Source organism: Hibiscus syriacus, unplaced genomic scaffold (genome assembly GCF_006381635.1).
Source record: "Hibiscus syriacus cultivar Baekdansim isolate YM2019G1 unplaced genomic scaffold, ASM638163v2 tig00112517_pilon, whole genome shotgun sequence".
NCBI classification, from domain to species: domain Eukaryota; kingdom Viridiplantae; phylum Streptophyta; class Magnoliopsida; order Malvales; family Malvaceae; genus Hibiscus; species Hibiscus syriacus.
In genome coordinates this window covers 298,310-315,084 of record NW_024063353.1, presented here as the reverse complement: position 1 = coordinate 315,084, position 16,775 = coordinate 298,310, and the positions used below count along the sequence as shown (strand labels likewise).

Sequence of the window (16,775 nt, the reverse complement as noted above, 5' to 3'; positions counted from 1 at the left end):
ATATAATAAAAAATTAAAAAAATCTAAATAAACAGAGTGGAAAAGGGAATTAAGAAGTTTATTAAGAGAAATATTTTTTTTAATATTGGGATTTTATCCCAAATAGAAAAGAAAAAAGAAACATTCAAATTAGAAAAGGTAAAAGTGGAGGATTCTCTGGGTGCACGTTAGCGGGACTAACGAACTCTGTGATTTCCGATCGTTTTTCCGGCGATTCCCTTCTGTTCGACTTCGTACTCCACTCTATTAATCAACTCCTTCATTTCCACGAGATCCACAGATGGACTGGAGGACGTTATTCGGTTGCTCAGAAGGCTATGATCTTAATTTCTATCCACCGAAGTCTCTCGAAGGTAAACTTACCGTCCTCCCTCCTCCTGAGATCTTAGAAGCCGGTATTTCCGAATGGAAACTATCGCTGGTGGGACAGTTTCTCGGGGTTTCTCCTAGCTTTGCTACAATCCAAAGAATCTTAAACAGTTTATAGAGCAAAGCACTTAAGGGTTCCCGATTACAGGTCAGTACTGCAGGTAACAGTTTGTTCATATTCTCTTTCTCTTCTGAATATGCTATGAATTGGGTGATTGAAAATGGCCCATGGCACGTGCATAATAATCCTCTAATACTAAGAAAATCAGAATCAAACCTTAAATCCCTTAGCTTTAATCTGTCTAAAATTTCAGTTTGGATTCATTTGTTCAATGTCCCCCTCAAGCTTTTTTCTAGAGGTGGCCTTAGCTATGTTGCCAGTGCCATAGGTGTTCCTATTTCTATGGACACTATAACTGCGTCCAAATCTAGATTGGAATTTGCTAAAGTATGTGTCGAAATTGGGGCTAATGATAAAATTCCTATGTATGTTGATGTTGTGCTTAAAGATGGACAAACTATATCGGTTTTAGTTGAGGTTCCTTGGCTCCCTCAAGCTTGTAGAAAGTGTCATGTTTTTGGTCACAATGAAAATGGGTGTGTGAAATCAAACCCTTCTTCTATTGTTAGCCAAGTATGGAAACGTAAAGAAATTATTGTTTCTAACTCTAAAGCCCCTATAGTGGAAGGCATTGAAGCTTTACAGGATCCTGATACTACTAACAATGTACCATTGACCTCTGCTGATAACCCTGTCATACTTGCTGCTAATTCTTCTCTTCATTTAGGGGAATGTTCTGATCATATTTTAACTGCAGCAAAGATGAGTTATGATCTCCTCCATGATGTTGCTACTGACCTTAACGACATAGCAACACTAAAAGATAAATCATGCCCTGATCTTAACTCTACTGTTGATAATCCCCCTATTAAAATTCTGACCTCAAAAGTTAAAGCTTTAAATTCCTCTAAATCTGATGGTTTAAATAGGGATAATAGTAGCACTATCATTGAGATACAACATACTATTACTGACATTGACTCTACTACTACTACTTCTATTATTTCCAATGTCTCTGTTGTTGCAAATTCTCAAAACCTTCCTGAAAATTCTAAAATTTCAAAAGTTGTTTCTACTCATCATGCTTATATTAAAAAGGGTAGAGGAAGACCTCCAAAGGTTAACTCTAAAGTCTCTTTCGCTAGTTCAAAGAACAGATTCGAAATACTAAACTCAGTTGATGACATCCATACTTCTTTAGATAACCAGCAAAGAAAAGTAAGAATTGCTTCTTTGGGAGTAGTAAGTCTCGTAAATGAAATAAAATCTAAAAAGAAAGATCTAGTTGAAAAATCTAAAAGTCTTAATGTGGGGGGTGAAATGGGATCTTCTCATTCCCAATGAATTTAAGATTTTGGAACAAAAGAGGACTTAACAATCATCTCAAACAAGAAAAAGTGATCCATAGAGATACTCAGGATAAAATAGACGTTTTATGCTTATTGGAGACTAGAGTTAAAGCTAAAAATTCAGAGAAAATTTTCAATTCTAAATTCTCAAATTGGAATATCAGTTCTAACTACGACTATGCTTTTAATGGTATAATCTGGCTGCTTTGGAAAAAATGTCTTGATTTCAATGTCATTTTCATTTATGATCAAATTATCACTGTTAAGGGCTCCTACAATGGTTCCCCTCTTTTCTTATCTGCTATTTATGGTAGCAATGATGGAATTGTTAGGAGGCAATTATGGCACCAATTAAAACATGTTAATTCTTCTGTTTGTCATTACCCTTGGTCACTATACTACTGTTGATATGAAAGATTTCCAAGATATTATTCAAGAATTAGATCTTCTATATCACCCTTTCTTTGGTCCTACTTTCACTTGGAGTAACAAGCAGAAAGATTTTTTTATTGTTAGGAAGCTTGATAGGGTTCTTATTAAATTCTTAATAGGTTACTTCCTTTCCTCTCTCTTTTGTGGAATTCTTTGCTCCTAGTATCTCAGATCATTGTATGGCTATTGTCAACCTTGCCAAAGAGTCTCATTTTAATATACCAAAACCGTTCAAATTTTTTAATTTCTGGTCTGCTCACCCTTGCTTCTTGAATGTTGTGAGGAACTCTTGGCTCCCAAATGCTTCTGGTAACCCTATGTTTGTCCTCTTTACTAAGCTTAAAAGACTCAAAGCTTCCCTTAAAGAGTTTAACAATTAAAACTTCAAAAATCTCCCTACTCAAGTGAAAGTTAAAAGGGTGGAGCTGGAATTGCAACAACTCCGTACCTTAAAAGGTGAGGATGGAATTGAAAGGAGATAATCATTCAAGATGAGCTGAAGACTCTTGAAGAAGTTGAAAATTTGTTTCTTAAACAAAAGGCAAAAATTAAGTGGATTAAAAATGGTGATAAGAACACAAAATTCTTCCATTATATTCTTGCTTTAAAGAACAAGAGAGACACCATTTGTGTACTTATTGATGATAATGGCAATCGTTTGGAATCTTTCGATGATATGGCTAAGGAAGTTACTTCCTCTTTTTCTAACTTGCTTGGATCTGTTGACAACAGAGTTAAAAACATTGATCATTCTTCCTTTAAAGAGCTGTAGAATTATTATTCTCTCCAAATAAAGAAATTCAAGATGCCTTTTTCAGTCAAGGGAACGATAAAGCCCCTGGACCTGATGGTTATTCTCCCTGTTTCTTCAAGAAGGCTTGGTCTATTATGGGAGAAGACGTCTTGGCTGATGTTAAATATTTTTTCCATAACAACTTCATGAACTCTGGATTTAATTCCACTGTCATTGCTCTTTTTCCCAAAGTTCCAAATCCTCAAGTTGTTAATATTTCAGACCTATCTCCCGTTATTCTGTTTTTTACAAAGTCATCACTAAAATTTTAGTTAAAAGATTGTCTGAATTTCTCCCTGATATTATCTCTTTAAACCAAACTGCTTTTATCAATGGTAGGAGCATTGTTGATAATACCATTCTCGCTCAAGAATTGGTCAAAGTTTATGGTAGGAAATCTATTTCTCTTAGATGTTCCATGAAGATTGACCTTCATAAGGCTTTTGACTCGCTCCATTGGGATTTTATTTCCTCTATTCTCAAAGCCCTCAATCTTCCTCCTAGATTTATAGCTTGGATTGAGACTTGTTTCACTCAAGCTAGGTATTCCATCTCTTTTAATGGCTCTCTCATTGGTTACTTCAAGGGAGCTAGAGGTTTAAGGTAGGTGATCCTCTCTCCCCTACTCTTTTTGTTCTTGATATGCAAGTTTTATCTAAGATGCTTAATTTGGTTGTTGTCAAAGAGTGTTTGGTTATCACCCAAAGCAAAGCTTACCTGTGAGATACTTAGGTATTCTTCTTGTTACTCGTAAAATTACTGAGAAGGATTGTGTTGTGCTTATTGATAAAATTAAACAGAGGCTTCACCATTGTTCTGCTAGAAATCTGAGCTAAGCTGGCAGACTTGAATTAATCCTTTGTCCTATTCAGCGTCTCGAACTATTGGTGCAGACAGCTTATCCTTCCCAATTCAATTCTTGCCAAAGTGGACCAACTCTGCTCTAGATTTTTCTGAAAGGTGACGACAAGTCTGCCATGGGTGCTCGAGTAAGCTGGGATTTTATCTGCTTCTCTAAAGCGGAAGGTGGCCTTGGTCTAAATAACACTAAAATCTGGAACAAAGCGTGTTCTATTGATCTTATTAGGAAAATCTTAGCGGGTGATGGCTCGCTTTGGGTGGCTTGGTTAAATTCTTATGTTTTCAAAGATCAAGATTTTTGGAATTTTGCTGCAGGTTCTAATGTGAGCTGGAGTATTAATAGACTTCTAAAATTGCGTTCTACTGCTCTCAGCATCTTCTCCTCTTCAAGTTCTCTTAGGCTAAAAGATATTTGGGAATCAATCCGAATCAAAAGGGAGAAAGTTCCTTGGCATAATCTTATTTGATTTCCCATGCATATTCCTAAATTCAGTTTGATTGTTTGGATGTCTTTGTTAAACAGATTACCAATTAGAGATCGGCTCCTCAAAATGGGAATTTCAACAGAAGGGACTTGTGTTAACTGCAGAGATGAACAGGAAACAAGAAATCATATTTTATGTCAATGCATTATGGCAGTTCGACTTTGGTGCTCCGTCCTATCGCTTAATGGCTTGAAGAATACATCATCTTACATGGGAAGAAATGGTTAATCGAAAGGGAAATCCTTACTCATTACAATCCTGAAGATATCTTGGACAACCTATATTTACACATTGTGGGAGGAAAGGAATCACAAAATTTTCCAACGTCGCCACAGATCTACTGATGAATTGCTCAATGTTATTATTGAAGCTGTGCGTATCCAACTTAAGGATAAAAATATTAATAGAGCTGGTAAAATTAACTCTAAGCTTTGTATGCATGAAGTATTACTTAACCAATCTTTATCTTTGTAAACAGGTTGTGCATAATACTTTCGTATTTGATTGATTGTATTTTATAGCATAACTATGTTCTTTGAATAATAAAAATTTGATCTATAAAAAAAAAGAATTATAGACCGTAGAAGAATTGTGGTCACTTCAGTGGCAATAATGTAATTTACTAAGTCCCATACCCGAATGTTACGGCAATTCAGTGTAAGACCAAGAAGAGCCCTTCCCCAGTACGTTTGCCGAATCGCGGCGCTTCGTTTATACCAAAATAAAGCTGCAAACGCCAGACTCTCTATCCCCCTCCTAACACTTCGCGCGTGTACTCAACACGCATTCAAGGGACCATTCCCAGGGCGCCAAAGTTAAACCGATCGCCGATGCAAGCGTGCTCACAATCGCGAGTGGCGAGCATTGGTTAAAGAAAACCTAGTGCAAATAAATAAATAAAAAGCCAGGGCAGTGAAAAACATGATAGCAATGAACGGTAAATATTTGGCAATAGACTTGTCATGCATTGATGGGGTAATGCATGACAGCTAATTTTTCATTATTTATTTCCATAACTAAATCAAAAAATTTAATTTTAACCCTTTTTCCTTTTTTTATTATTTCGATAATATTATATAGATTCTCTTTAATGCCGACTTCAGTCTGCTGGGCGTGGTAAAAAGGTGGATGGCCTTGGGAGAAAAACAGAGCAGCAGAAGTGGAAAAAAGAGAGAGCGACGTCAAAGATTTGAATAAGATTAGAAGAAGATCCAGATTCAGTCCACACCCACTACAGGGAGAAAGAAGGTAATGGGAAACTAATATTATTATTTTACTGACTTTTCTTAGGGAAATGAAAATTGGGTTTTGGGGTAAATATTTAATTCGTTATATTTTCTCCCAATGAGACGTGTGTTATGTGTTCACCTCGTTGATCGGTAATTTTTTACACTCTTTTTTACTGTGGCGGTGTCCGTTACCTCGTGGTCTATATTACTGTTTGTAGTAAAAGGATGATTGGTTCAAGGAACGTGACATTTTCATGTTTGGTTGGCCGAAAATCTCATTCTCGTAATGTTTTATTACCAATAGTAGATTTTTTAGGGTATATTACTGGGAATGTCATTACCTCTTCTTAGGTATTGTAATATTACCGGCGTTTTGAACTAAAATACCTTAATTTTTTTTTTTCAAAAATATCATTCTTCTGTCATTGAATAATAAAAATTCTACGAATGTTAAATTACACATTTATCCTTAAATTATTTTAGATTTACAAAAAAATCTATAATTAAAATTTTATATGAAGTTCAGATATTAAATTTTTTTTACCCTTTCATTAAATATTTTTTATATTTTTAATTTTATAAAAAAATTATATAAATATTATGAATTTAATTTTTTTTTAAAAAATATATAAATATTTTATAATTTGTAATATTATACAAATATATAATAAGGATAATTTAATTAAATATACATTCTAATAATCTTTTATTCTTTTAACCAAACACGGTAATCTTACATTCTTACTAAACCAACTAAATATAAAATACAACATTCCTTATAATCCTATTCTTATTAATCTTTTATTTTTACTTGTAATCTTACCTTTCGTAAACTGTTGGATTTTTGTTAGCTTTTAGAGTTTCAGAGCACAGAGAGAGAAAGATCATAGCCATATATTTTTAATCCCTCTTTTTTCCTGTTTCGGATCTAGTAGTAGTATCTAAGGCCATAGAGGAGGCTTTGTTGTGAGCTTTTCTTTCTCTTATCTTCGGTGGTGGTTTCCGTTGCGCTTGTGAAGAGCACTAAAGGGAGGCTGATCAGTGGATTTATGTCGGCTGAGTTTGATTTGGCTTCGAGTGGGGCTCAGTTGCAGCTCTGTTTTTCTTCTTCGTCTTCAACAACTATTACCTGTGCACGCTTGTTCTTCTCTGCTTTGTTGGCTGTTTCTTGCATGATTCTCTGCTTCTCTAGGCAGAGAGTGAATCTCGTGTTCCCGACTGTTTCGATGCGTTTGAGATCAAAAAAGTATGTCAAAACATTCAAACAAACGTGTTAGATTTTTCATCTGAATATTTTTGTTCTGGGTTTTGATGTCGGGGTTTTTTTTCGTTTGCAGGTCTTGTTTCGGATTTGAGTGTATTGGAGGTTTCCATATAAGACAACGGTTTTTCTATCTTTTCTTGTTTCTTAGAGGGGCTCATAGTTGATTCTGCTTTGAGAGATTTTGTTCACCCATTTTTCCCTTGATTTTGTTTTCGTAGTTTGTCCACAGATTTGAGGGGGGTTTTAGCTTGAGTTTTTAGCCATTTTTGTTTCCAGAAAAAATGTTTAACCATCGAAAACAAACCATGAATCCAAGTAAATCATGCAGAAAGACCAAGAAAGCCGAATCTACCATGGCTGAAGATGAAGCCCAAATGACTAGAAAAGTTCGAGTCATGTTCAATGATCCGTATGCGACTGATTCGTCTTCTAGTGAAGATGAATCCGAGGAAACTAGAAAAGCCCCCAAGGGAAGGCGATTTGTTCGTGAAATCAGAGTTCCTGTTTTGGGTTTGGCTTCACAAGCAAAACCCCTAGAATCCGAGACTTCTTCTCAAGGCAGTAACACTAAAACCCCGACCAGCAGGAAGAGGGTTAGGACCAAAACCCTCGAAGGCAAGAAGTCTAAGGTTGCTAAAACGAAGAAACCTGTTGGCGTTCGTCAAAGGAAGTGGGGCAAGTGGGCTGCTGAAATCCGGCATCCACTGAAGAAAACCAGGATTTGGTTGGGTACTTACGAAACTCTTGAAGAAGCAGCCAAGGCTTACGATGCTAAAAAGCTCGAGTTCGAGTCTCTGGCCGTTGATGCTGCTTCAGTTTCGTCTGAGAAAACCAACGACCTTTCATGCTTCGCCGCCGCTTCTCACAACAGCACGACTGCCTCTACTTCCGAGGAGTCCGAGGGCCCTTTGTCGCGTACTTCCCCATCGGTTCTTGAGGTGGATACTTCCACTTCTGTTTCAATCTCGAACAACAACGATGACCGCGGTGATACAAACAAAGAGATGTTCGATGTTAACTTCGCTGATATACCAATACCCGATCTCTGTTTCATCGATGATCCACTGCTCTCTGGTTCAGTTGACCAAGAACTTAACAACATAGGCACTGAAGCTGATGATTTTCTATTTGTCAACGATTTCGGAATGATGCTGGAGGATTACTGCAGCATCGAAGACCTAAGTATTTGCGGTATCGGAGCATGCGAGCCCAGCGAGCTACCCGATTGTGATTTCAGCACCGATGACTTTCTTTTCGATGAAGTTGCCGCCCCCCTCAACATAGCTTGCCCATAAATTTTGCAGTTAGAAGCGTTATCTGTTAATCTCTGGAACCCCAAGATGGGTTCTTAGTGATATGCTTTTTTTTGTGAGTGAGTTCGTTAAAAAAAAACTGTGTTTTGCCGAGTTAAAAGTGAAATGAGTCCGAGTCATTCCCTTGGGTTTTCTTGTGCTATGGAGCCGTCCTGAGGGAATAATCTATCTGGTAAAGGTGCTTGACCTTCCAAGCACCATTGAAACTGTGTTTTCTTGCGCTCATTCTCATATTTATGGAATTAAGTATTGTTATTTGCAATAATTTTTGCTTTGATTTACTCCATAGTTTGATAATTTTTTTGCATGAATCTTCCTGTTGAAAATAAAGCTTGAAGAATAGTATAACATTCTTTGGACCATTCCTTGTGGAAAGGGGAAGCTTGGGTTGAAATTTATAAGTACAATATGCTTCGATTCTAAGGAAAAGGCTGCTTTTTAAGAGTGTGGAGTGGGAAGCAGTAGTGGACTAATTCTATAAATAGACCATTGTGAAGTCAAGTACAGTAGTAGATTGTACCAGGATGTCTAGATACAAATATATCACATTGAATGATAAATAAATATGATTATATGTATAATGGGATATACGGTTTATGAAGACAATATTAAAAGAGCAAGTGACCCAATTTTTTTGTAGACATCATAAGATATAAGATTATGCGTAAGGTTTAAGCCTTGGTGGAATGTCTTAGACGTATGATTATGTTTTACTCGAAGGAGTCGGAGGGACCGTCATGAATTCAATTAATCAAAAATCGTATAAAATACATGTGCTATATTGAATATTTGATGAAATTATTGCACCTAGTGTGATATTATACCTTTGTTAATAGATTTTCTTTTGAAGTTTAAATTAAATATCGAGTTTGGTGGACATCTCTTTAATGCTCCCTTTTCCTATTATTTATTCGGTTTTGGCCTTTGGAAATATCCGTTTGATGGTAACCGTTATCGTTCTTATTTGGAACGACTTTTCTCAATTTAAACGGTGGATTGGGACAAGGCTAAATTCGATTTTTAATTCATTTTTATCACCTTGTGAGATTATCTAATTTAACTCAATTTTATAATATTTAATTCCTCTTTATATTAAGACAATTAAAAAGTAAATTATATTATTTTAGTTTGTTATTAGTTCTAGTTCTTTAATAACATTTTCATTTTGATAATTATTTTTGAATTATTGTCAATCAGATCACTCAATTATTTAAATAGGTTCAATCAAGCCACTATCCGTTAACATTTAATGGTAGTATGATGTGGCAGTTAGTAAATTGGTATAATTACACATTTAGTTATTGTTATTTATATATTCTATCAATTTGATCTTAATAAATTAAAATAAATTTAATATTTGAATCAAATAATGACACTTGTCACTAACAAGATTGAATGATATTTTATTAATTTTAATCAATTTATTTTATTACCCAATCAGTTCATGACATGCGTCATTGAACCCATGTCTAACCTTAGGAGTAAAGCTTGAACCACTAGACCAAGTACCTCATATGGTCATAATTTACAACATCATATATATAATATGTGGCATGAGATGTGCAGTGTCTTTCCACCAAGAAATATCTTTTTCCTAAACCTCAATATCCAGTAGTGACCCTCATTCTTTGATTATTGCTTAGTGAGAGAGATTGGAGAGAGCTATTAAGATAGAGAGAAGGAGAAGCTTACTTTAGGTTGAGCTTTGAGCACCCAACAGTCTAAACACTCAAGTAACTCACTCTTAACTCATCTATACCATATGCAGTTCATCTAGGTTTGATTTGGTAAGTTGCATAAGCTTTAAGAATTCATGGTAGATTGCATTGTTTGAGTGTTTTCAACATGCTTATAGACCCATTATAACCTCTATTATCACATAAAGCATCTAAACATCAAATAGGGTATTGAGGTATGGAAAGGTAGGATTTTTGTGCCAAAACAGGCACCCAACAACATCAATATCGATACTGTAAGAACAATATTGATACTGTTCTTCAGTCAGAGGTAAATTAGGTAGTTTTATAAGGGCAGTATCGATATCATTCATTGAGTATCGATACCAGGACAGGAATATCGATACTCCCCATAGGGGTATCGATATTGGGGTATTTTTCAAAACATCGAATTGAAATTTGGTATCAATACTCAGTCAAGTATCGATACCCCAACACCTTAGTATCGATACTACCTTGATCCAAAAGCCACGTCAGCTAGGGGGTATCGATACCAACATGTGGGTATCGATACCAAAGGTTTAGTATCGATACTGAAGGATCAATATCGACACCCACGAACAGATTTGGATAAATAATCCAAGGATTTAGGGATGATACCTGATGTATACTAAATACACTATAACAACAGTAAATAAGACTTCAAACGAAAATAGAAATGAATAACAGAATAATAGAAACAATAACATCTAGGTTCACATAAAACTAGCCTTGTTTGATGCTCGGGAAACAACCATGACATCCAAGTTCCTTATAGAAGAATGCAACAGTCAGTGGATCCAAGTCAGTGTGTTGAAAACATTTTGTGTTTTGATATAACAAATTAAATTTAAATGAATTTTAAGATTTTACAAATGATTTTCTAAGTATATTCGATTTAATTAATTGGATATCAAATTATTACTCCAAGTCTTTTAAGATCAATTTCAAACCTTACTAAATGTGTAAAATTTTGTTTTATACTTAATATATTTTTGAAACAATTTTCACAAAGTATTTTGAACCAAAATCAAGCCTAAAATCAATTTTTCAGAGTGATGCACCGATGCACCAATCCATGCATCGATGCACCATGAATTAAATTGAACATCGAATGCATTTCATGCATCGATGCACATACCATGCACCGATGCACTGAGGATTTTATGAAAACATCGAATGCATTTGATGCATCGATGCACTCTGGCTATTTTGAAACATCGAATGCACTTGATGCATCGATGCACTCTTAGTGCACCGATGCACTAAGGGTTCAACGGTCAAAATATTTGAATTTTACACCGATGCACCATGGGTATGCATCGATGCATTGACGCTCCCAACTATTTTAATTAATTGTTTTCACACTTAAACGGCTATATTGACTCCACTAAGTATCCCCAACGTTCAGAATCATTTGAAGATGTATTTAAACAAGCTTAGAAGTCATTGATCAGGAACAAGAAACATCAAGCAACTAGAATCAAGAGATAATCAAAGAGAAAGCATCAAACCTCAAGTTAGGCTCTGCTACCAATTATTGAGTTAATCGATTGACAGAATAGACCAAGAGGGGGTGAATTGGTAATAAAAATTTTGGTGGAAGCTTTCGCAGAAAATTGAAAGAAATTGCACAGCGATTTAGAGTGGTTCGACTTTCTCAACCAAAATCTACGTCCACTACCTTAGCTATCCACACTAAGGATTTTCCACAATGGTTGTCCCTTTTTCCCATATGTATGGGGTAAGGGGGAGGTAAGATAATAGGCTACCTCCAAAACCAGGTTGAGAGTAGCTTCCGTAAGAGACCTCCAAATTATGAAGTCTCACGGAGGGTATTTCATAATTCAGATGTCTCTTACGGAAGCTGCTCTCAACCTGGTGTTGGGGGTAGCCTACTATCTTACCTCCCCCTTACCTATACATATGGGAAAAAGGGACAGCCATTGTGGAAAATCCTTAGTGTGGATAGCTAAGGTAGTGGACGTAGACTTTGGTTGAGAAAGTCGAACCACTCTAAATCGTTGTGCAATTTCTTTCAATTTTCTCGAAAGCTTCCACCAAAATTTTTATTGCCAATTCACCCCCTCTTAGTCTATTCCGTCAATCGATTAACTCAACAATTGGTATCAGAGCCTAACTCATTTGAAGGTTTAATCGCCTCTTGAGTCGATTCGGGAAGAGTTACATCGATAATCAAAGTCATCAATGACCTCTACTTTAAACTTCGACTCCGGTCTCGATTCGATGCCCGTCAATAAGCCTCATTTCTTCAATGGGGTTAATTATGCCTATTAGAAAAATAGGATGATATACTTCATTCAAGCAAGTGACATGGGAGCATGGAATGTCGTAGAAGAAGGATACTTCAAGCCTCTCACTCATCCAAGATTATGGAGTGAAGGAGAGGCAAAAATGTTCCAGCTCAACTCCAAAGCCATCCATATCATATTTTGTGCTCTTGGACCAGATGAATACGAAAGAGTTTCATCTTGTACAACCGCCAAAGAAATATGGGATAAACTTTAAGTCACTCATGAAGGTACCGATGAGGTAAAGAAATCTAAAATTAGTATTCTAACGCACAGCTATGAAAATTTCAGGATGAAACCAAATGAAGATATCAAAGCTATGACGGATAGATTCTCAACGATTGTCAATGGTCTCAAATCATATGGAGAGATCATTTCAAATGAAAAGCTTGTGAGGAAGTTAGTCTACTCCCTCTCAAAATCGTGGCAATCAAAGAAGACGGCAATCATCGAGTCTAAGGATCTAACGTCCTTAACTCTTGAAGAGCTAATCGGTTCACTCCTCACTCATGAAATGATGCTTGAAGATGAGGTGGACCTTGATAAGATTAAAGAGACACCAAAGGAGAATGAGAAGAAGAAAAACATTAGAGTTGTTCTCAAATCCACAAAAGATGAAAGTGATTCGGATGACGAGGAAATGTCATTATTTGCCAAACGATTGAGAAAAATGATGAGACCTTACTGAGGAAGAAAATTCAAACGAAATAAAGGCCTCAAAAATGAACCAAAAGAGAAGGACTCGATCATTTGCTATGAATGCAAAAAGCCGGGGCATGTCAAATATGATTGCCCACAATTGAAGAGAAATGGTCAATCAAAGAATAAGCACAAGGATCATGTGGCTACATGGAGCGATGAAGAAGGTTCCGATGAAGAGGAACAAGAAGTAGCAAACTTGTGCTTGATGGCATTCGGGGAAGATTCTAAGGTAACCTCTAACTCATCTGATTTTGATGATTTATCCTATGATGAGTTATTAGAGGAATATAATGGGTTGGCTTCGGATTATGAGAAATTGTTTTTAAAATATAAAAATGATGTTTCAAAATTTAAAAATGAAAATAAACTCATATCCAAAACCAACAACGATCTTGAAAGTAAAATCAAAGATTTGCAAATCAAACTAGAATAGTTTGAAAAGAAAAATTTGTATTTGCAAAATTTACTTTCAAAGGTCAATGATGATCATCAAAAGAAAATTGATGATCTTAAAGCTTCTTTTGATAAAGTTGGAACAAAACGTTTTGAAAATGGAGAAAATTCAAAATCCAACTTTGTTAGAAAAAGTTTTAAAAACTACAATCATAGAGGTCCCCAAAGAACTCTAATGGAAAAATCGTTAGAAGTATATGGGTTGCTAAAGAGCTCATTACTACTAAAGATAAGAATATCCTACACAAATGGATATACCTAAGGGGACTAGGATTTTGGAAACTATTGAATATGTACCCAAAAGATTTTGGGTACAAAAAATTAGAAATTAATCTATGTTTGTAGGAAAATGAGCATTGCTACAAGGCACGGGAAACAAATCCAAACTCATGGTACCTTGATAGTGAATGCTCAAGACACATGACCGGAGACAAAAACCAGTTCAGTGAGTTTAAAGCCAAAAATGGAGGAGAAGTGACTTTTGGTGAAAAAACCAGTTCATGAGTTTAAAGCCAAAAATGGAGGAGAAGTGACTTTTGGTGATGATTCAAAAGCCACATTGAAGGTTATTGGTACTATTGGTAATACCTCTTCCATACAAATAAGAATGTTTTATATGTGAATGGATAAAGCATAATCTATTGAGTATTAGTCAATTTTGTGATAAGAGATTCAATGTCATGTTTGATATTAATGGTTGTAAAGTCATTGACATTGCATCTAATCAGATTATGCTTGTTGGTAATAGAATATGAAACATATACATGGTGCATTTAGATTCTATTGATATGACTAATTTGTGCCTAGTTGCTAAGGATGAACATGATAGTTGGTTATGGCATAGGAGACTAGGATATGCTAGTATGAGTGTTTTGCAACGGCTAATTCAAGGTGATTTAGTTCGAGGGTTGCCTAAGCTTAAATTTGATAATGATAAAATCTGTGATGCTTGTGCTAAAGGAAAACAAAAGCGAGTTTCTTTTAAATCCATTAATGACGTATCAACTAGTAGGTATTACAATTGATCCATATAGATTTTTGGGCCAACTAGGACTACTAGCTTGGGTGGAAACAATGCATTTGTCTTAGTAGATGACTATTCTAGATATACTTGGGTTCTATTCTTAATTACTAAAGATGAAGCATTAGAAAATTTCATCACATTTTCAAAACTAATCCAAAACGAAAAAGGTTACTCTATCACTAGTGTTAGAAGTGATCATGACACTGAATTTGAAAATCTTGGATTTAATGAGTTTTGTAATTCTAATGGTATTAGCCATAATTTTTCAGTACCTAGAACCCCTCAACAAAATGAAGTTGTTGAGAGGAAAAATTGAACTTAGAAGAAATGGCTAGAACCATGCTTTGTGAAAATAATTTGCCAAAATATTTTTGGGCGGAAGCCACAAATACCACTTGTTATATTGTAAATCGAGTAATGATTAGGCCAATTTTAAAGAAAACTCCATATGAAATTTTCAAAAATAAAAAGCCTAACATTAGCTATTTTCATCCTTTTGGATGTAAATGTTTTGTTTTAAATAACAGTAAAGAAAACCTTGGCAAATTTGATGCTAAAAGTGATGAAGGAATTTTTCTGGGTTATTCCTTAAATTCTAAAGCTTATCGAATATTTAATAAAAGAAATTTAGTTGTAGAAGAGTCTATACATGTTGTTTTCGATGATAATCCCCTTCCGAGGAAGGATTCCTGTGTGAATGATGATGTAGGTATTATAAATACAAATGAAGTTAAACATGACGTTGAAGAACCATCATCAAAGGAAGAAACAAAAGATAAGGTAACTCATGATCCTCTTGAGAATCCAACCATTGAAAGGGAAGTATCTTATCCAAGAGAGTACAACTATGTCAAGGATGGTGAGATTATAGGTGATTCATCCAAAGGGGTAACAACTCGATCTTCTCTTAGAAATATTTGTAATTATGTTTCATTTATTTCATGCATAGAGCCTAAGAATATTAAAGAAGCATTAAAAGATGAACATTGGATTATGGCTATGCAAGAAGAATTAAATCAATTTGAGAGAAGTAAAGTATGGACATTAGTTGAAAGGCCTAGCAATAAATCTACTGTAGGTACTAGATGGGTATTTAGGAATAAGCTTGATGAGAGTGGTAATATAGTGAGAAACAAGGCTAGTCTTGTTGCTCAGGGTATACTCAAGAGGGCATAGACTATGATGAAACATACGCTCCCGTAGCTAGGATGGAAGCAATTAGAATGTTATTAGCATTTGCATGTTTTCATGAATTTAAATTATATAAAATGGATGTTAAAAGTGCATTTTTAAATGGTTTTATAAAATAAAAAGTGTATGTGGAACAACCTCCAGGTTTTGAAGATTCAAAATTTCCAAATCATGTTCTTAAATTGACAAAAACACTTTATGGTTTAAAACAAGCTCCAAGAGCTTGGTATGAAAGATTGTCAAACTTTTAATTGAAAAAGGTTTTCAAAAGGGAAGGTTGACACTACATTGTTTTTAAAGCATAAAGGTAAAGATTTATTAGTAGTTCAAATTTATGTTGATGATATAATATTTGGTTCTACTAATGATGCTCTTTGCCAAGAATTTTCTAAGCTAATGCAAAGTGAGTTTGAGATGAGCATGATGGGGGAGTTCTCATTTTTCTTGGGACTCCAAATCAAGCAAAGAAAAGATGGCATCTTCATCAATCAAGCTAAGTACGTCAAAGATGTGCTCAAGAAGTTTGGACTGGAAAATGGCAAAACTCATGACACTCCAATGAGCTCTTCAACAAAGCTTGACTTAGATGAAGGAGGTAAATGTGTAGATGTTAAATTATATAGGTCAATGATTGGATCTTTGCTTTATCTAACTGCAAGTAGAACGGACATTATGTTTAGTGTTTGCTTATGTGCTAGATTTCAATCATGTCCTAAGGAATCATATTTACTAGTTGTTAAGAGAATCTTTAGATACCTTAAGGACACTCCTAGTTTAGGACTTTGGTATCCTAGAGACTCTAGCTTTAGCTTGCATGCTTTTTCTGATGCGGATTATGGAGGATGCAAATTAGATAGGAAAAGTACCTCCGGTACTTGCCAATTCCTTGGAAATATGTTGATTTCTTGGTTTTCAAAGAAACAAAATTGTGTTGCATTATATACCACTAAAGCGGAATACATTTCAGCCGGTAGTTGTTGTGTACAAGTTTTATGGATGAAACAACAACTTTTTGATTATGGAATTGAAGTAGGTACTATTCCTATCAAGTGTGACAATACTAGTGCTATTTGTCTCACTAAAAATCCCATCCAACACTCTAGAACTATGTACATTGAAATAAGACATCACTTCATTAGAGACCATGTCACTAAGGAAGATGCAGTTCTAGAATTTGTTGATACTTTGCACCAATTAGCGGATATCTTTACAAAACCTTTAG

At 35.2% G+C, this 16,775-nt stretch overlaps 1 protein-coding gene across 1 annotated transcript; it reads left to right on the top strand.

Annotated features, from left to right (window-relative positions):
* Positions 1-6,471: 6,471 nt before the first annotated feature.
* LOC120181134 (ethylene-responsive transcription factor ERF119-like) lies at positions 6,472-8,356 on the top strand. The gene is made up of 2 exons (XM_039186332.1): positions 6,472-6,825; positions 6,917-8,356. Exon 2 carries the CDS (start codon positions 7,125-7,127, stop codon positions 8,136-8,138), a length of 1,014 nt encoding a protein of 337 aa, XP_039042263.1. The 5' UTR covers positions 6,472-6,825; positions 6,917-7,124; the 3' UTR covers positions 8,139-8,356.
* The last annotated feature ends 8,419 nt before the right edge of the window (positions 8,357-16,775 follow it).